At 35.2% G+C, this 22,411-nt stretch overlaps 1 protein-coding gene across 1 annotated transcript; it reads left to right on the top strand.

The window, feature by feature from the left end:
* The first annotated feature begins 7,947 nt into the window (after positions 1-7,947).
* On the top strand, positions 7,948-21,692 carry LOC143057816 (uncharacterized). The gene is made up of 4 exons (XM_076231237.1): positions 7,948-7,997; positions 12,733-13,036; positions 17,154-17,300; positions 19,171-21,692. The coding sequence occupies exons 1-4, from the start codon at positions 7,948-7,950 to the stop codon at positions 20,032-20,034; spliced, it is 1,365 nt and encodes a 454-aa protein (XP_076087352.1). The 3' UTR covers positions 20,035-21,692.
* Positions 21,693-22,411: the final 719 nt, after the last annotated feature.

The raw sequence follows: 22,411 nt of genomic DNA, 5'->3' as shown, positions 1-22,411 counted from the left end.
ATACTAGTTGTCTATGGCAAATCGATAAGCGTTGCTTCTTGTTTATGACATAAACATAGTTTATGGTCCATGTGAGAGTTCCGGTTATTTATTTGATAAATATTTTATGTTCGTTTAAGTAGAACATAAGAACATTACTAACAAGCCGCTTTTGTTATAAATAGCTAAATTTGCATTCATATTTTAGAAAAAGAAAAGTCTATAAAAGATGACACAAATTATATAATCATCACTGACTCAAGAGTAACAAAGATAAGAACCATCGAACACTTCAAATAATACAACGGCCTGGTGACATGTGCACGCGTAAAGAAGCATTGCAGGTAGAATGCAAATTACCTGTCACTAGATTCGAATCGTTATTGAGAATCGTTTATAATCTTCAAAAATGTGTGCACAACAGAAACAAATAAATTGAAGGTTGGCATTTTATAATCTTATATATATATCATTAGTCGGACAAGCGCATGGATGTAATTAATACGCGTTAGTTTGTTATCAAACTGTGTATTGACCTTTTAATTTTAGAATAATAGAGTTCAAATATATCAATATTCATGTTGTAAGTTATTGTCATTTTGACGTAAACGTTTTTAAACCAATGGCACGATACGATTTATTTTTCGATTATCTCTGATATTTAATCATTTCATATGGTAAAGTCCCAACAGGTTCGAATAAGATCTTCCCAGCATATTAGCATTGTGCAGATTAGTGACAAATGCATTAAAACCAAAACTAGACCAAACTCCAACACTGTGCATATTGATGATCAACCTACGTCAAATCATAATGAGACCTGTCCAAAATGTAATCGCAAGGGTCTATCAAGAGGGGTCTTGTGCGCAAAAGGTCTACACTGGATACATCAAGTTATGCTTGTGAAAAGCTTAAAAAAGTGGACATTGACAAGCTCGAAAATCCAGCCAGTGACAAGCACTACATCTGCTCTCATTGTCTTGACACAGATAATAGTCTTATGACTCATAGTCCAACATCTGAAGAAGTCTCAAAACAAAAGACCACTGACCACTCCTCGATTTCCTTGCCCAAACAACCTAATTATAAAAGAACAATGCCAACAGCTTTGAACTCTGTGTACACACCAGACAAACATGTTAAGGGCAACCCAATACATGTACATGTAGGTCCTATGGAAAAACAAACTATCACGTCAGCAAAAGCTTTACTAGATGAAGAGCTATCCATTAGGACTCGTTCAGTTGAAGGTTTAAAAACACCAAAGGTACCTGTACTTCCACAGCAATCCATGAGCCGTAATCAAAATCTCAATGCATGGGACTTCATCTGAGATAGGCACATCTAATAAAGAGTTACGGCAAAGAGAATCAAAATTAAAGAGGTTAGAAGAAGAACTAAAAAAAGAAAAAGCCTCCATAAGCGACACCCTTAAAGATCAATCACGGCTAAAAACATACTCTGTAAACATGGAAGCCAAAGTTAAAGAGCTAGAAAATAGTAACCGCATATTGCGTATGAAAATAGTTGGCACTCAAAATCAACCTTCAGACTCACCTACAGAAACTAGAAAGAACAATAGCTTACCACAGAACTCAAACGATGAGACAAAACTTAGTATATAATCTCATATCTCATCTTTGGAAAATAATTTGTTAAAAGATAGAATAACACATATAGAAAATACTAGAACTTTATACAGACAGATGCAGGATATGGAAATACAATCTATCCAAAATAGACTTAAAAATTTAGAAATAACTTTTGAACATCAGAAATCTTACCAACAATATCAACCATATCAAAATCCTCATTCCATTCCAAATCATCCAGCATTTACCATGTACAATCCTCCATTTTCAACGTTTCATCCACAGTTCCACCGACTCCCTACTCCGACGAGTGTAGGCATGCAACATCTCTACAACCCAGCACAACAAATATATGCACCAGGCAATTTTCCTTATGGTTTACCTCCTCAGGCAATGAACATACCACCACCGTCATATGCTGGACAACAGCCAATGGGTGTATCTGATCCAAAATTTAAATCTGTATCTCATTTTGAAGGAGCACAAATCAAATATAATCGCAATAACAACCAGAACAGGTTAAATACTCTACAAGCTTTCAAAACTGAAGTAATACCTAACAATGAAATTAAGGCTTGTCAGCCTGAGCTAAATCAACCAAATATCACTGAAACAATTGAGATACCAGATGAGCCTGTTACTCAACCTGGAGTACCTAAACATGACAATCTGTTAACTGACACTGGTGCTGACAGTACTGAAATAGGAGAAAAACAAATTGTAGACTTCAGCAAAGATTCAATTATTGAAGCAGTGACCACCATTGAAGTTGTTGATACTTCAGATTCTTCTGATCTTGAGGACACACAACAAGAAATCCCGCCAGTTGATGTACATACGCAAGAAACAACTGAACATAACAGGTCTTTTTTAGCAAAGGGCGGTCAGAACCTAATGATAAATTAGCAGAAACCTCCTCCGATCTGATAAGAATATCAACTTTTAACTGTAAAAATGTATATAATTCTCAGGACTGTATAAATGATATTTTAGATTTTACTGATTTTATTTGTATTCAAGAACACTGGCTTTTTAAATTTGAGCAGGAAAATATGGGAACTCTTTTTAAGAATGTTTCCTGTGCGATTAAATCTGTAGATGATAATAACCCAATACCACCAATACAAAAACCGAGAGGTTATGGAGGAGTTGCTATCTTGTGGAAGGATAGTCTCAATCATATTGTTGAAAAGGTAGATGATGGCTCAGAAAGAATTGTTTGCATTAAACTGAATGTAAACCCTAGGCCAATACTATTAATTTGTGCCTATATGCCATGTCGTGGTACTAAACATGCAAATGAAGAATTAAAAGACTGCCTTGATCAACTTCATGAAATAATAGTAAAATACTCGGGTAAATACACCCCCATTATATGCGGTGACCTAAACTGACTTAATAAATGGCTCCACAACATCAGCCAGACAATCGTGGTTGAAAGAATTTATTGAAACATCAAATTTGAAATTCAGATCTATGCCACTCACTTTTATTCATCCAAACGGTCACGAGTCTTCTTCTATTGACTACATCCTTACTCATGAATCTATCAATGCACAAGTCTATAATACAATACGACTAGATATGCTTCATAATAATACATCTGATCATTACCCACTTTTAACAGAAATTGAAATGGGACTAAAGCTTAAACATCAAAGTGATCAACCAATCAAACCACAAAACGTCAACTGGGATAAAATCGACATTTCTAAGTACGAGGCTGAGTTAACAACTAGACTTGATCGTAATCCAATTGATTATACTGCTGATCCTTTAGCCATTGAAAAACTATTGGACATCATTAAACAATCACAAGATTCTGTTGTTACTATAAAGAAGCCCACAAAACAAAGAAACAAACACATTTGGAATGATGAAATTGGTCTGGCACTTATGGAAAACAAAAAGGCACTTTATCAATGGAGACAAGAGGATAAACCTGTTGATGGAGAAACAATGCAAAAGCGCAAGAAAACAAAAAAGGCACTTCGAAGAGCTATAGGCGGCAGGAGATTGCCAAACAAAGAGATGAATCTATGCAAGCCATTATGACGGCTCAACGTAGTGACAGTAAAATGTTCCATAAATTGGTAAATGCGCAAAGAAAATCAGGAAAAACCATATTATCAGAGCTTAATGTACAAGGAGAAATTCACTCGTCAAAGGACAGTGGCGTAGCCAGGGTTTAAATGCTGTGGATGCCATTCTGTCAATTTTGGGACTTTTTTATTCAGAAAATTATATTTTTTGGACGTTGTCCCTGTATGCATGTGTACTCACCTAGAATCCAACACTGGTTACATTTCTGTTTAAGTTCAAAATACCCATCAATATACATTATATTTCCAACAGAATTTTATTGTATTCTCGAACTTGACTACCATTATTAAATTCAGAAATATTTGATGTGAAAGTTTCACACCAAATCTTATATTTGACATCTCAAAAACAAATACATTACAGCGGCACTTCTGTATAAGGAACTTTGGAATATAAGAACCGAAGTGACCCCCCCCCCCCCTTTCCCCGAATTTAAGCCTCCCAATGGGGTTTTTGATAACTTGTCTTAACTCAGTGCAGCGAGTGAATATGGAAATACCGGACTTCCATCCGTCCGGTCTTGTAATTACCGCTGCCATGTGTACAATTCTTGCCAGATTTTTGTGAAACTTATATCATCATGCAGCAATGTCTTTCACACATGCGAGTATAAATCCTGATAAAATATTTTTAAACAATTATGCCCCTTGGAAATATAAATTATAATGCAAATCCCATTCAGTTCTGAAGCTTTTATTTCTCTCGAGATATAAATAAAAAAAAGAAAAAAAGAAAAAAGTGCTTTGTTTAGTTTTTGCCATTGTATCTTGGATATATAAAATATGTCCAATGCGGGGGACATTGGAACTCTGATCTTTTATCGAAAACGATAACCCCAGGAATGATAACACTTCATTACAAATAGAGTTTTTATCATGTCGTAATTCGTGTCACATGAAACGATATCAGGATATGGTTTCAGATTTTTTTTTTTTGAAACTAGTAACATTGCTGTGTCATAGCTCTGCTTGGCTCAATTTCAGACCAAACTTGTCCGCAGGTCCGTTTCATCATCATCATCTGCACTTGCCGTAGCCGACGACGCGCTACGAAGTAGAATTTTTACGAAAAAGTCGAGAACACTGTTCTGCGATTTAACTAGTATAATAGTCCAAGGATTTATCTATCTTGTTTACACAAAGGAAAAACCACGCATACTGCTTCGGAAATGATTGGACGCTATTCTCATATCCCTCACCCTTGTTACATTCGGATACCTCCATGTGTATATGCTGCCAACTCTTGCATTATATATTTATTTAAAAAAAATGTTTTTTGTCAAAATGATGTGGATGCTTGAGCATCTGAGCATACATACAAGCTACGCCACTGAAGGACGACATTCTTCAAGGGTGGAACAAACACTTTAAACAACTTGCAACACCACAAACGTCAAACGAAAATGTGGAATATACAGATAGAGAATTTGATATTCTAATGCAATTATTTTGTAACAATTGTTCTGATTGGATGACAGCAAGCGTAAAATTCTCTATCGCCTTGTCTGTAACTAAGGAAGCCGACATTTTGAATTTCGGAATGTGTTGATATGTTATTTCTACAATAATAAAAAAAAAACTCACTTGTTGCGCCTAAAATTTTTCTTTTTATCAAAATTTATTACATTTTGAAGCGGCAGAGAAGCCAGAAAACGCCCGGTGTTTATGTTTGACGCCGGAAGCATACCTATGACGTCACCTAGTGTAGGGACCAAAGAAGATAACATCTTTTCGCGGAATTTTCTTTAATGAAGATTTTACACTGAAATAATGATTGAAATTTAATTATGAACTTGTTTTGCATTAGAATAGAGATAACTGTATTGTATTTGAAGCTTTGCGGACGTCCATCGGTAGTTTTACTGTCGCAAATACCCGTTTACCTGTCTCCGCTCCGCGTCGCCAGGTAAACTAAATTTGCGACAGTAAAACTACCGATGGACGTCCTTAAAGCTTCAAATACAATACAGTTATCTCTTAAGTGACGTTATCGAAGAAATCTGCAAAAACAACGCCTCACCTATAATTTTTACAGAAGAGGAAATTTGTCAAGCAATCGGCAAACTTAATACCAAAAAAGCTCCAGATATTTACGGCATCACGGTAGAGCATATAAAATTTGGAGGAGATACATTAATTAAGGCAGTTACAGCAATAATCAATCATATATGTTCAACAGCATCAGTACCTGATTCCCTGAAATTAGGTATACTTACTCCAATCTTTAAAAACAAAGGCATACTATCTGAAGCAAAAAATTACCGTGGAATTACGGTTCTACCAGTTATAGGGAAAATTTTAGAATGTCTACTCCGTGATCTTATCAGGGACTTCATCAAAATTCTACAAAACAGGCTTCAAAGGGGATTTACTCCTACAGTCTCCCCGCTCTACAGTGCTCTTATTCTTCTAGAATCTATTTTGGAATCTCTCGATCAAAAAACATCAATCTTTATAGCTCTTTTGGACGCAAAGTCTGCTTTTGATGTTGTGAACCATCACATGTACAGCTTGTACCGAAAACTATTCTTGTCAGGTGTAGGAGGTACACTCTGGCTACTAATACGACAGCTAAGTACTAATGCACTCACTTCTATCAAATGGGACGGTCTTACCTCTGAACCATTCCTTATACAACAAGGAGTTAGACAGGGTGGAATTTTAAGTACTGAACTGTACAAGCTATATGTGAATGATGTACTTGACCAACTAGAGGACAACGGGTTAGGAAAATATATTGGAGACATCTACTGTGGAGCGCCAACATGTGCCGATGATATTGCCTTGGTAGCAAACTCGCCAACAGAACTCCAAGTAATGATCTCAACGGTGGAAAATTACAGCAAACACGAAAAATATGTTCTTCAACCTACTAAGAGCGTTGTCTTAAAAAACAAGGGCAGTAACAGTAGCGCCAGTTCTCTCCAAGACTTCTCAATTAATGAGCAAGCAATTATTCAACCAGATTCAGCGGTACACCTGGGTATTAAACATAATGCTAACTTTAAAAAGACCATCACCTCTCACATAAATGAAAACATATCGAAAGCAAAAAGAAGTATGTATAGCCTAATGGGCGCAGGACTCCATGGCAAAAATGGACTCAACCCTACAACAAGTCTACATATATTTCATACATAATTATGTTCTACCGGTGTTAACATACGGCTTAGAAATTCTCCTCCCAGATAAGAAACAACTAGATAATATAGAAACTTATTTTATCGAAAATCATTAAAGCAAAATCTATCCATGCCAACAAATACAGCAGACGTTGCAATATATATACTTGCGGGCGTTAATTATTCCTATTATTGGGACAATTCATAAATCAGCCCTCAACACCTTCAATAAAATCTGCGACATGGATTCATCTGTGGAAAAAGACCGTGCGGTAAGACAACTTGCATTAATTGGATTTTCCTCTTCTAGCTGGTTTGGAAAGCTTCCAAATCTCCTTGCCATTTATGAACTCCCATCAGCACAGGATATTCTTGATAACCCATACAGCAAAGAGCGCTGGAAATCAATTGTAAAAAAGGCTGTAGACAATTATTACAAAGATCAAACCACATCTTCTGCTCGTCTATACTCATCGCTTCGCTTCTTATCCACCAATAATCTGCTATGGAATAGACCACATCCAAGCTTAGCCAGTGTAAATACCTCTTCTCAAGATATTAGTAGATTATCGACGAAGTTGAAACTGTTGACAGGTACTTACTATTTACAAAGCAACAAAGCTGCCTTCAACCAAAACACAGTCGACCCAACATGCCTATTATGCAAGGGTAAGCCAGAAACAATCGATCATTTCCTTATGGAATGTCCAGCTCTGCATGAAATCCGGTCACCTTATCTACAAGAATTATATAATTTTATTTGTAGTATTGATGTGTGCATGAAATGTAGTATCCATAGTAACATCACAATAGAAACTAACTTTATATTGGACCCTAGTAGCTTTATTTGTGCTTGTGGTTGTAAATGTAAATGCATGGATGTCTGCTATACTGTAGAATACATCACAAGGAAGCTTTGCTTTGCTCTACATGGACTACGAACTCGTATTATTAAAAACCTTCCGTCAAGCAAGCGTAAGGGTCTTTGACAGTAACTACGATCATCTCACGAGGCGTACGTAGTATGTCTTTTTAGGTAAACATATATATATAAACATTATTCGTCATTGTGCGAAGTGCTCCTTTGAAGGAGGGATTTTCTCAAACAGAACAGATTGGTTTCCCTCCCCTTACTTATATTCCCCTGACAAAATGGCGCGGGATGTTGATGGGCTTTGTGATTATCACATGTTTAATGCAAGGTAGGTATTGGAGCGACGGATTCTTTAGAAGAATATAACATGGAATAGGCCTTTCCTAGCTGCGAAATCGTAAGGCCTAAATTAAAATATTGTTTGTTTGCCCTTTTCCGACCCTATGTTTTGAAACAGGGTAGGTAGGTAGGTAAAATATTTTATTTTTTCCCCCCAAAAAATAACTTTGGTCGGTATATTTTTTGTCATTGGTAGGCAGGTATGTATAATATTTTATTTTATAGATACAAAATCTTCATAATCATGTCATTTTTGTCTGTTTTGCTTTTGCTACAAAGTTTCTGGGACTATTTGTCAGATAAAGGTAAAACCCGAGGATTCCGGTAAAAAAAGTTTTGAGCGGGAAATACAAATATAAGATTTTTGGTAGGAACGAAAAAATAAAATAAAATAAAATCTTGCTGATAAAGACAAATAAAAGATTTTCAGGCGGAACGAATTTATAGGGTCGGTCGGTAAAGGGCAAACAAACAATATTTTAATTTAAGCCTAAATGGGTATTTTTATTTGTATTTGGACCACGATCTCATAGGGACTATAAGCACAGGGTTTCGAGGTCAGTACAACAGAGGGGGGATAGGACCTTTATCGGGACTCCGGGATCGGGTGTTTTTAAGCTCGGGATTTCAGGATTGACCCTTTGCGGATCCGGGAATCCTTTTTTTCGGATTTCGGGATGTCGGGATTTGCTTTATTTAAATTCGGGACCTCGGGATTTCGTTTTTTCTAGTCCGGGATTTCGGGACCTCTCCTATCCCCCCTCACAACAGGTCCTGTCCAAATACATTTTAGCTATGGTAGCTAAATTTAACTATTATAGCTTTATTCAGCTTTCATGATTATCTCCCTTTGTCAGAATTAATCGTAAATGTCTTCAACATTGTAATTTCTGGGAGGAGCATGTTTATTTTATGCAGACGGATTCAGGAATCACTTCTTCAACATACATGTACGGTTAAAAATTTAAATAGTCTACCGTTGATTTAATTTTGACCATATGCATTTTTACACACATTTCAAGTAAAAAGTTGAAAAATATTTTGACGGCAAAAGTCTCATTTTTTGCTGTCAATGTTTGCATTACTATTTGATTAATTTATCCACCAAATTATAAGGTGCACCTACTCACAGTAACAAAGATCTTGGAAAACTTCATTAAAACAGCAAAGGGAGATAATAAATGAAAGCTAAATCAAGCTATAATAGCTAAATTTAGCTACTAAAGCTAAAATGTATTTGGACAGGACCTGTACAATACTCCAATCAACACTTTTTGGGTTTTTGGTCAAATTTCACCGAAAACTGGTTTACTGGTTTCCGGTTGTTACATAGGGAGTGAAGTGATTTTGTTTATTTTGTTGCAGAAGGTTGTTTTAAGCCCCTAGAAAATTGTCTCAGTGCTTCAAAAATCGACTTACCGGGTCTGTTTGTCACAAATACATGTAGGTGCAAAATGAAAATTACAACATGCTGTAAAAAATTCTCCCTTTGCTCTTATTGCCACAACGTCGTTTTTTCACCTGGAACGGATCCGGAACGGACATGAAAAACGTCTAAATACCCAAAATAGCGGCCAAGTGTTGATAGGAGTATGTATATGTGTACATAGATTAATATAAATGAATATTAATCTATGTACACATATACTAACCTCGAAACCCTGTGACTCTAAGCAAAAAAATTAATATGATTTTCAGGCGTTACCTGTTGATGCGACCAAATTTGTGTGACGAGCACATATGATTTTCTTTGTTGTTTACATCAGTTTTAATTACCAGAATACATGGATTGCGCATTTACGGGATCACTCATTAATTTAGCAAATGGGGTAATTCTGGTTTAAAAACGTGACAATCGTTGATATAAAATAGCTGTCCCTTTGCTCAATGTTGTCATGATCTCATTTTCACCCCGAATGACAGCGTCTAAAAGTCCGCGAAACACAGTAATTGCTGTTTGCGGCTAAAATTGTGACCGTTACAATCATTTGCAAACTGGAAGCGTATCAATTTCCCCTATATGTTCAATGTAAAAATTGCAAAATTTAACTGGGCCGAACCAATTTTTGGTGGATATTTCCAGTCATACCTGCCAAGTCTCACTATTTGTGGGGGTTTTCCGCCAAAAAAAACCATGAGAGCTTTAAAATCATAATTTTCAAAGTGCAATTTTGTTCACAATTTTTAATAAAATCAAACAAAAACGTTTGCAATAGGCTTGTAATATCATAAAGAATCAATAAAACAACATCCTAAAGCATTTGAACCCCCTATTAAATGTGTTTCTTGAGTGTCCATGAAATTTCACGCGCGAAAACCCCCATGAGCATTTTCAATTGTTGGCAGGTATGTTTCCAGTCGGTTCAACCAATTTCGAAGACTGAATATATATCCTTATATTTTGTGAATAAAAAACACAATCGAGGCACCAATTGTGCCTTTTGTGGAGAAATTAGAGACAGAATCACATTCTCGCTTTGCGAGAACGGGATTCAAGATGGCGGCGCCCATGAAAGGGTTAGAACAATTTTTTTATCATCATAGATAGAGAAAAAATAAGGGAAAGCATTGGAAATTGAGGTTGTAGGTAATTTTTAACAGCACCTCTACCATTAAGGCGACCGAAGTTGCATATCAACTCAACTTCTCAAGATCAACCCTGCGAGAGTTCACATAGATCTACAAAGCATGTAGGCCTTGCCCAGAGCCTTATATTAAACGTCTCTTCCTTGCCTAAATGCTAACATAGCAATCATACATGTAAATACAATAGCTTTGTCACAGTTTATTTTTACTTTCCTGTTGTTGTGTTGACGGAATTTTTGGTGAAAGTCAAATTGTATGCGAAACTAACTTACCGGATCGTCGGTCATTTCCAGTAAAAATACATGTACCTTGGCGCCAGTAAAAATTTGGAGTTATCAGTGTTCTCCCCAGGCCCTTAAAGGACCACGGGCCCGCGATGTATAATTTTCTACCGCGGTGGTATCGTTCTTGCCGCGATGTATAATTTTTCTCCGTGGTGCTAAAGTTTTCGGTAAAAAAATCGTATCAAAATCGGTAAAGTTTCAGATGACTTCAACTTTCAGTGAGGATTAAAATTTTACATGAAAATTGACCAGTTCTAACCAGTTTAATCCAGTATTGACAAGTAGATATTAAAGTATACAAACTGTTTTATTGATTTACTTTTTCTACCAATAATGTTCTGACCCAAAGTCCATACAACACAGTACCATAGTAAACAAAACAAAGGCAAAAAGGTAATGACAAAAACTAACAAGAAAAAAATAAGCGACGCAACGCGACACACAATATTGTAAAATTCATTTCGTCACGCGTTACCCTGGTGCTATCCAAAAATCCTGGGGAGAACACTGGTTATTTCAGCAGTTAATCATACATTTAGAAAAAAAACAGCCAATGTGGCTATTTTTGCCCTCAATCCATTCATTTACTGTTTTAGTTTCCTCCGCCGAACATTAAAATGTTTTTGTTACCCTTTTAGATATTGTTTTCATTACTTTTTCTGTTCCAGCAAATTCTTTCTTTTTAACTCACCTGGCCGAAATACCATGTCACGTGATGTGAGGTATTTCCATCACTTGGCGTCCGTTGTCTGTCGTCGGTGTCTGTAAACTTTTTCAAACCTTAACTTGTCCTAAATTACTGGACCGATTTCAATCAAACTTTACACAATTGTTCTATAGGGTATTGGCTACAATCCTATCGTTTAAATTTTTTTCAAAATGGCTGTTGTTCAAAGAGGGGTACCCCAAAACCGCATTTGAATGCTTGTATCTCAGAAACTACTGAACCAAATTTGATGAAACTTGGTATGTTGGTAGAGACTTATTAGTACATGTACTAGAACTTTATGAAAAATATCAAAATTGGTTGGAAGCGATTGGTGGCCATTTTGAAAAATGTCACAAAAGTGACTGAAATTCGTTACATTTTTCAAACGTTAACTCCTCCTAAACTACTGAACCATTTTCAACCAAACCATACTCAAATGTTCTATAGGGTATTGGGCCAAACAAAAAAATATGTGCGTTACCTATTGCATGCCAGAAAAAAATAGGTAGGGAAAGTAAAATTTTTATTTTTTTTTTTGTAATTTTTTTTTACTCTATGGGAGAAAAATCTCGACTTAATGGAAAATGGTGAAAAAAACTCTAGGGTACATGTTTGTAGGGACGAAAAATTAGGTAGGGTCGGGAAATAGGAAACACACCTATTTTTAGCTCGCCTGACCTTTCGGTCAAGATCATTCAGGGTCTCCATGGAATTATTATGATTTTTATGTCGGCTACTATGTGTGCTGGAGCGACATATAGGGATTGCTTTGGTACCATGTGTCGTCCTGCGTCACAAAAAATTTCCGCCACACTTTTGAAGTTTTCTGAGGAACTTAAAACGGCAGAGGCTTGAAACTTTACACAAGTCTTAATACTATAGAACCATATTCTGATTTTATGCTTCTATGTCATCTACTTCCTGTTTACCAATAACTTATGCACAGCACAGGCAACAAATGCTATCCCTGGATTGCTCCATCTAGTTTGAATATTGTAGGGTTATGAGCACTGGATAAAATAAATACCTATAAATTGATTTGTTATATATGTCACTTTAATTTAGAGAATATACAAATTAGTATTAAATGTTAAATGCCATGTGAATCTCTCATTGGAGCATACTCAATATTTTTCATATTTCAGGTTTGCAGGAAAAGTACCTTGTCTTTCAATTGGTAGAGATATACTACCCGAAGTGTATGGTAATGAGAAGTCAGAGATCACTGGTATACACTTTCAGAAAGTGAATGATGGCTTTGTTAAGGCAGCTATCAGAAGTGATTTGTTTATGTCAGTAGATTGGCCCAACGCTCCAACCAGGAACATGCTGCAGGGACCAAATCTAGATCTTAATACAGAGGGAAACCGCTTTGAAATTGTCCCACCAAACTTGTGGCTTCAAATAACAAACCTTTTGCTGCATCTTAAGCATGCCTTAATTCAAATGGTAAGTACAAATTGATAATTAGAGGACTAAATAATTTATTTTTACCCTTATTCTACAGGAATTACTCTCAGACGATGGCTTCCCTGGCAGTAATGTCAGACATGGAGTTTTCACATTTAATGTTGATAAATTGTTTTAATAATAAATAAAAAGTCCATCATTTATGAAGAAAACAATAAAAATACGTTTTCAATCTTTTCTCAAAGTTGGAACCGAAATTATTTAAATAAAGCCGACTTTCCGCCATTTACAAGTCAAACTTCAAGATTGCCGTTAAAATTGTCCAAATTGACTTAAAATCAGATATATTTACCAAAAGATTGGATAAAGTTTGATCCAAACAGTGTACGTGTCAAATCCAACGTCTATATCGATCCTTTCCAGCTGGAAAACGAGTACTCAACGCGAAATCGCCCATGTTCAGACCTAACATGCTTTCCAAAATTTGAAAAGTTTTCCAACTTCAAATTGCCGTAAAATCAATAATATTCATGATATTTCGTCTTTTTTTCACCAGGATTTCAACAAAAACACCGCCCGACATTTGCCTTTCAAACCGGAAGACCGCCAAAGAAAGATAACTCCATTTTCGCGCCATATTACGGACATACAAAAACCTATACCGCAAATCCCGGTCAACCGGGAACTGTCGTCTCGACATTACTTTTCTAGATCCCGGTAGACCGAGAACTGTCGATGAAAGGGTTAATATAAGAAAGTCAAGGTACATGTACAGTTACATGTATTGGCTCTGGAAATTTAATGTCAATTTTTGCTTAGTTCAGGATGTCAATTTTTTGTATTAATTTGAAGATTCCCTACATGCATACACATGTAGTTTCCCTATAATTCTTGATATACATGAAAATTGGCAATTCTGTGCAGTGATGATATATGCACAGGCCTATCAACCAGGTTTGCACTTTCAATCACTAATGGAGGTGTAATGCATACTTATCATGCTTATAGTTAATTGTTTTGCCTTTTTTATGTCGCCTGCTTTAGCAGAGTCGGCATATAGGGATACCATCTGTCGTCCTGCGTCGTCGTCGCCGTCACAAACTTTCGTCACACTTTTCTCAAGAACTACTCATCATAGCTATTCGATATTTGGTATGCAGCTTCAGCTATTGGTCCTATACCGTGCTATGCAATTTCAGACTTCTGCGACCCCTACTTCCTGTTACCGACTTCGTCATTTTTACCTGTGTCACCAACGGTGAAAGCAGGTCTAGTAGTCGCTCGACTCCGTCCGTTCGTCCGTCCGTCGCAAAATTTTGTGTAATCCGTAACTTAAAAAGTATTCAACCTACATCATTCAAACTTTACATAGTGATTATATATATATTGAAGATGTGCACCTCCTATTTTGGAGAAATTTGAAAAAAAAATAATGTGATTTTTGCCGTTTTTGGACTTTTTTTCACAATAAAATTATACTGTACAAAGAGGGATAACTCTATCACAATATTTGAATAATTGGCAATGTTGAATAACAGAGTCCTTTTTAAAGAGTATTATAATATAATAATTTGATTTTTACTGTGTTGGACTCTGCTTTTTTATCACAAATAATGTGATTTTTGCTATGTTTGGACTTTTCACAAAAAAATTTCAATGTAAAAAGGTGGATAACTCTATTAAAATATGGGTACATTGAAATTATTGATGCTTTAAGAATTACAGTTCCTTTTTAAAAGAGTAGTATGATATAATAATTTGATTTTAACTACATGTATGTTGTACTTTGCTTTCTTTTTCAGAAATTATATTGACATTGATGCTTATATATCTTTTACTCATGAAGTATTCTAGAATTGAAGGACCTTAGCATTAGATTGATAAAGTTGATTAAGTTTTTACCACCTATTATTAACACATTTGAGATGTTTGAAGGATACTCTATTATGCATTTTCAACTTAATAATTTTCAAGCTGTACATAAGTTTCGCACAAAATAGTATGACGGTGACGCAGGTCCTGACTTGTAATTGGTCTTGTTTAGCATTTTAATATGGTCTTAAGTGAAAATTTTCCTCACACTTTTCTTAGGAACTACTCATCATAGCCCCATGATATTTGGTAGGCAGTCTCAGCTATTGGTCCTATACTGCGCTATGCGATTTCAGACCTCTGTGACCCCTATTTCCTGTTTACCGAAATAGTAATTTTTTTAGCATTTATGGCCTAAATGAAAATTTTCGTCACAATTTTCTCAGGAACTACTCATCATAGCCCTTTGATATTTGGTATGCAGCCTCAGCTATTGGTGCCATACCACGCTATGCAATTTCAGACCTCTGCGACCCCAACTTTCTGTTTGGCTTATTAGTATGTTTTTTAGCATTTATGGTCTTAAGTGAAAATTTTCGTCACACTTTTCTCAGGAACTACTCATCATAGCCACTCAATATTTAGTATGCAGCTTCAGCTATTGATCCCATACCGCCCTGTATGATTTGAGTCCTCTGCGATCCCTACCGTCTGTTTACCGACTTAGTTTGTTTTTCTCCAATGAATTCAAAGCAGGCGACATACGCATTCCATCGAATGCACCAGCTAGTTCACAATTTCCCCCCTGTTCAATGCTTTTAAAATAATTATAATTAGTAAATGCAAAGTAATAAAGAAATACATATACATGTATCGCAGGGGTTGGGAAGGAAATTTTTTAGAGGGGCCATTTTCATGTTTTTTTCATCAAATTTGAAAATCTGAAGAGGCCATTTCTTAACATTCTACATAAAATTATGAAATGAGAAGGGGTCATTTCTGATTCTAAGGGGCAAAATCAAGGCCTTCCCAATCCCTGTCAGTATGTATTACATATGTAGTAAAACACAAGCTAAACAAAATGAAAGAAATACACATAATATTAACAATGACATGCATCCTACAATTAACACTGCATTGTTAATTATGTATGCTAACTGGTGAAAGGAAAGCTGTGTCGTGAATCTGCGAAAATGGCGTTCACACGCTAAAAGTGCTTTAAAAATTTTCTGGGGAGAAGCCTGATTACTCCCACATACACCATTCAATTTTCATGAAACTTTGCAGGCCAGTAGAGCTGATAGTACTGAACATTTTTGCTTCACATATTAATTATTTATCCCTTATGGTTTTCATGATATATCCCCTAAAAATGCAAAAGGAGTAGGGATAAGGACCAGAATTGGCCAAAAAAATAAACATTCTTAAAATGTGTTCAAAATTTACCCAAAGGCAGAGGAATATCCATGTTTTTAAATTTTGAGTTGAATTTTGTTGATTTATTTCCATGCAATTTACCATAACATCACAAAATGACGTCATAATCAACTTTTTGATGAAAAACAGCAAAATTTGATAAAAATCAAGTGCAATTTCGTAGAATTGAATATGTGCGCATTCGTGGTACAACTAAATGTTCCTATTACCATAAGGGACCTGTACATGTATATAAAATATATTTTTGTACCAAGCATGCGCAGGTATCTAACTAGGTGAAAAACTGCTGAAAAATATTCTCTTTTCATGATTTTTCGCCAAAAATTGATGTTTTCTACACTTTATGACGTCACTGCGAAGAATTATTGGTACGTTAGGGAAGTTAAAGTGGAAGATATGTCACAAGCAACTATTTCTGCTAAAATATGCAAGGTTAGAACATTGCCATTGAATTTTTCATATTTTGCTGAATTTTAGGGTCAAAATGGGCCCTTATTGCCCCTTGTCCTTTACCAAAAATTAGTAAATTTAGGTAGAAAATGCACGTTCAAATGGCAATAATAACTCCTACATGATTTATTGGATTTTCTTGAAATTTTCATCCTAGGTAGACTTTCACTAGGGCTTCATTTTCAGGTACATGTAACGGTTTTTTCTGTATCTTCTCTATTTTTGAAAATATGCACTAAAAACTTGTGAAAAAAAGTAGTCAAAACCATGTGTTCTATTTATAGTAACACCAACCATGTTTTTCATGGAAACCCAAATGATTCACAAATTATAATGGTGAAACCATGTGAGCTATAAAAAAAGTAGCATCAATGGTTTCAGCTAAATCAAAATGAAGCATTCTTGAATTTTTTCCAAAATTTATTTATATTTTCTCAATAGAATTATATGTTTTTAGATGACCCCTGCAAATGGACCTCCACCCCAGTCATTACATGATGGATTAAAGAGCGACATATGGACTGGTGGGATAAACAACTCCCGTAATGAAACACCTAAACCTGTGCGATTGGCGTCACTAAAGCAGATCATTGGAGAGCATTGGGTGAGTTAGATGTAAGGTATTTATTGCCAGATAATGTATGTTTGCTTGCCTTGACTGTCACCCTGTAACAGTCCGGTTGTATTTTCCTATGAGTTGTTATATTTTGAATGTAAACTTTGATGCAAAATTGCCTATAATTTGGAATTTTAAATCACATTTTTCTAACAGGTTATTATGCTGCCTGCAACGTGTTACAGAAGTGACATATAGGGATTAATTCCTGTCAGCACGCGATTGTTAACCAGGCAGGGGTTTATCAGCACCTTTTGGGAAAAAGGAGTCTATGGTCATTTTGGGAATTTTTCATCTGCGTTCCGGTGAAATTGGGAAAAAAACATTGCCTCTGCTCCTCCCCCTCCCCAAATTGGTACATGTACAGTTTTGTATGTTATAATGAAAAAAAATATTTTACTTTTATTTAAGGGATGACAAAAATGTTTAGTCAGTCCACCGTGAGATGAATATGACAAACACATACTACCCACAATGGCCCCAATCATGCTGCACTCGGCGTAGCTTTTATTGTTCAAATAAGGGGAGATGATATTTTCTCTATATTTAGCAAGTGAAAACTCTTTGATCTTTCCTAACCATTTAATGTGTTCAATAACACACAGAAGCCAAATCTAGAAATGGTACATGTGATGTATATCAAAAGTGTAAGAACAATTCTGACCCCAAATGCCTGTGTCTTTGACAGTCTGAATGTGTATAAGATAACTGTAAGGTAACCAACTCATATATATATGATTGTATATATATATAACTCAGGTGGATAGTCTGTCATACAGATAAATTACAAAAATCACATTTTTGGAATCTTTATAAGCTAAGTTTTTTTATTGTTTCTAACATATGGTGAGAAAAATTCAAAGGAAAATGTATATCTCTCTTAAAACCAATTACATGTATATTGACATTGTACATGCGGCATTCAGAATAGTAGGATTGAAGATTATGTTTGCATTTAGAGATTGTATTCATAAAGTTTTCGGACTTTCCAAACTAGCTACAACCAAATTTGAAAAAGGAATTCATTGTATAATGTATGAGGGTTTTCACATGCTAAATATAGGTAAAATATTATCTCCCCTTATAGTAATCAGTCTGTCTGTCTGTCCATAACAAATAAGTTTTCCTGACTTTTTTTCTAAACGCTTGCAGATATTGAGCTGAAATTTTGTATGTGTGTCTGGTATGATGAGTTACAAGTCAAGTTAAAGTTTTGGTCCGGTCTGTCCATATTTGACCAAGTTACGGCCCTTGGACTAAAATAACAGTTTTCCAGACTTTTTTTCCAAACGCTTGCAGATATTGGGATGAAATTTGTATGTGTGTCTGATATGATGCGTAACAAGTCGAGCTTAAGTTTCGTTCGGGTCCGTTGATTTTCAACCAAGTTACAGCCCTTGGACTTTTCCAATAGGGTTCAATCAGGTGGGGCCTTTCGAGATGGCTGCCATCTCCCTGATGTCTAGTTTTAACAAACATTAGGATTTTTGTTGTCAAAAGATTTTTTTTCTTCAAACTTTCGGTGTAAGTATTAAGTTGTAATCAGAAATTTTGTAGGTGGCTGAAAATCATTAAAAATATCATTTTGCATTAAAAATAATTTATAGACAGCCATTGAATGGACTAAAATTATGGCAATGTACAAAAAAATGTGTTGATATTTTTAGATGACCTTTCAAGGCTAGATCTGCACATTTTTGTGTATATTGTATGTGTAGAAGTCTTAAGTATAATTCAATGTAAATCACAACACCCAGTGCATTCAGTGTTAGGGGAATCGCTGTAAATGCCATAATTAATTTGAATCATACTAATATATTAAATGCTCTGTAATGTCTCAAAATTTATTCTCTTTTAGGTTGAAAATACGTGGATACAAAGCTTTGCCTTTTGTATTACTGAAGGTATGGGCCAAGAACAATCATCTATCCAAGATTTCTTAACGAACCTTCTTGGCTTGGGTACAGTATGGTCAGATATTTACTGTATAAATACACCAGCGGAAACATCTGGGAATAAGTCATTGAGGGAAGGCGTTATGCACTGTCTTACTTATGGATTTCATGAAGATCAAATTGATAGAGCAACTGAACAAATGCAACGTCCACGTGAACAAAGATTAAGAGAACGTGCATGTGGACGTGAAAAATATTACGCGACTGAAGATGGGAAATTGACTCATAGAGTTGTTATACCTAATGACAGACAAAGATCCAAGTCTAGATCCCCTTCTCCTACAAATGACATCCGTCCACAGGTAAGGCGGCGTATACCACCTAGACCGTTGCCACCAAACGACATCCATGATTTTTTGGGGGATGCAGATAATTATGATCTGCATGCCCCCAATTTACATAACTTTTTTGAACCACACAAACCAGATTGTGTAGTAGTTAAAGAGCAGAATATTGGACAGAACCTGTCTGCAGCACTATTATGTACAGTGGAAATTTGCTCCTGGCAAAGGTTTGGGGAAGCAAATTTTAGACGAACTCTGAATCATGCAACACATCAGTGTGTACAGCAGTGCCTAGCTGGGTTATCATTTAACCAGGAACATATTTTGGGCCTCGTTTTTGTTCCAGATGGTATTAAATTGGTTAAAGTTGAGCGAGATCAAAATCAAATTTACAGAGTAACAGAAACAGATCTGATTACTTGGGATGATACCAACCTGATACTTCAATTACTTCGCTATTTACAGAACTCCTTCAATAATTAAGGGACAAGGTTCCGTGTCGGTTGGGGGGGGGGGTGTCTAGAGTTGTATATATGTATAGCTACACCCATATATAGTTTCTTTTTTAGTAATTTTTTCCTGAATTTCACAAAAATGAAAACTGGTTTATAGTATGGTGATTGGGCAGCTGCAGGCGGGGTAAAAACTTTCGTAACACTTTTCTCAGCAACTACAAATGATAGGGTTCTGAAATATTTTATGTAGCCTCAGGTTGGTGTCACACAAGTCGTAAGCGATTTTCAGGTTTGTCAGACATCAAATTCCTGTTCAACTAAATTCAGATATTTGTGTCTTAGATCAATTTTTTCTGGAATTTCACAAAAGACTTTTAAGTGAAAATGGGTTATAGTATGGTGATTGAGGGGCGGCGGGTAAAAACTTTCGTAACAGTTTTCTCAGAAATTACTAATCATAGGATTCTGAAAATTTGTATGTACTAATGTAGCCGCAATTTTCAGGTCTGTCGGAGGTCTACTTCCTGTTTAACGAAATTCGGGTTTTTGTGTCTGACCGATTTTTTGCAAATAACTTGGAATGTGAAATATCAATAAGATCTTAATTTCATTCTTTCATTTGTGTTTTGTTGATTTATAAGAATATACCTAAATTTGTCTTTGTATCATTTAAATTTTTTCCAAGAATTTCAGCAAACATCTGACATGGTAATATACATATTTTTTGTGATACATTGAGTAACGAGGCGAATTTTGTAATCAGTAGATTATCCTATGTTTGAAATACAGGGAGAGAGAGAGAGAGATGAGTGTGCAAATTTTTCAATTAAAGGATCACTTGAATTTTCCATTAACGGACTTTTTGTGCAGTTAACTGTCTAAACAGGTAAATTAACAGACTTTTCTAAAGTTCAGTTATCTAAGTGACGGGTATGATATATAGATATTTTATTCACATAATATGTACATTTATTAAGTCTCCCAAACAAAGTTTGTGGAGACTTATTGTTTTTGGTCCGTTTCTTATTATTATTTTTCTTATTATTATGGCATCCTAAACGGAGTTTGGGTGACATATTGTTATTCTTCATTTCTTTTTTTCTTATTTTTAATATTATTTTTCTTACATGTATGTATAAAGCTAACTACTTTTACAATTGTAGACCGATTTTGATGAAATAAAGTTCATTTAAAAGGTAATTGTGAATTGTATTTTCAGAGTAAATTTCAAGTGAAACTGTTAATTCCTTCATACAAATTCAATACACAGAAGTTAAATTTTTGTCATTTCCGGTCAAGATGGGCAAAAAATTGGTCTAATTAATAGTCTAAAAAACTTTTTTCATACTCAACAGATTTTCATCAAATAAATTGCATTATAAAATGAAAGTAATTTTTAAGATTGAATTCAAGTTATAAATATTAATTTCAAATATTAAAATATAACCACCAAATCTCACGATCTTGGAGTTGGTGATCCTTCTATGATCAGGTCCTTGATATTGTATATGAAACTTTAAAATGCATGTACTTTATTTAACCTACTGTTTTACAACAAACTACCAAATTCGCCATGTTCTTCAAAGAAATTATGCAAAGTATTACTTACAGCTTTTTGTGTTGTATTAGTTTGTATGATATGTTCTGTTATTAATTTTGATGAGTTAATAAAATATGGTGCACATGTTTTTTCTTCAGTTTCCTCAAAAAGAATCAATACACACTTATTGATGTGAATACAAGAAAATGTGGGAAATATGCCAATGAGACAGCAACCCAATAAAAAAAATCAAACCCCACGACATCTAGAATTTCAACAATATTAAATAGGAGTCAGATTGGAAAAAGTAGTCTCACTAAAACAAATGGACTCCAAAACTGGAAAAAGGAGTGTATGTGTTAAGCACAGGGAATCAGAGTCCATTACCATGTTCCTTTTGAGATAAAGATTCTTGTAAAACTGAAAATAATATAAATATATAGGTAGAGCTCGATCATACTGTTTGATTTAACAAGGAAGATATGTTATAGCCATGATTGTGAAAGTTGCAGTATCTAATCTAATAATAATATAAATCTTCAGATATAAATCACGAGAAAATAGAGTTACATGCATATTAGGTAATATATAGAATATAAAATATGTTTAGTTCATAGGCTGCTATTTGACAATTTCCTGTTATTTTCTCAAGAAAATATGTTAACACCTTTCACCAGGTTCGTACTAACACAAGCAACACGTCAGACATCTCATGTGGAGCAGGGTCTGCTTATTCTTCAGGAGCACATAATGTAGTAATTGTTGCCTAGTCAACTATATTTGGTGTATTGAATAAATTTAAGGTGCATATATCTGTTAGGTAGGGTTCATCTTAACTTTACCTCAAATTAAACAAGGTTAAGTT

This window comes from Mytilus galloprovincialis, chromosome 13 (assembly GCF_965363235.1).
Source record: "Mytilus galloprovincialis chromosome 13, xbMytGall1.hap1.1, whole genome shotgun sequence".
NCBI lineage: Eukaryota > Metazoa > Mollusca > Bivalvia > Mytilida > Mytilidae > Mytilus > Mytilus galloprovincialis.
This window is presented reverse-complemented; position numbering and strand designations above follow the sequence as displayed.

What these genes read in the sequence shown, in the direction of transcription:
- LOC143057816 (XM_076231237.1), top strand. Translation starts at nt 7,948, where the DNA reads ATGGCGCGGGATGTTGATGGGCTTTGTGATTATCACATGTTTAATGCA. An exon ending in AGCATGCCTTAATTCAAATG is followed by an intron (nt 13,037 to 17,153) that starts GTAAGTACAAAT and finishes ATATGTTTTTAG; the next exon opens with ATGACCCCTGCAAATGGACC. An exon ending in AGATCATTGGAGAGCATTGG is followed by an intron (nt 17,301 to 19,170) that starts GTGAGTTAGATG and finishes ATTCTCTTTTAG; the next exon opens with GTTGAAAATACGTGGATACA.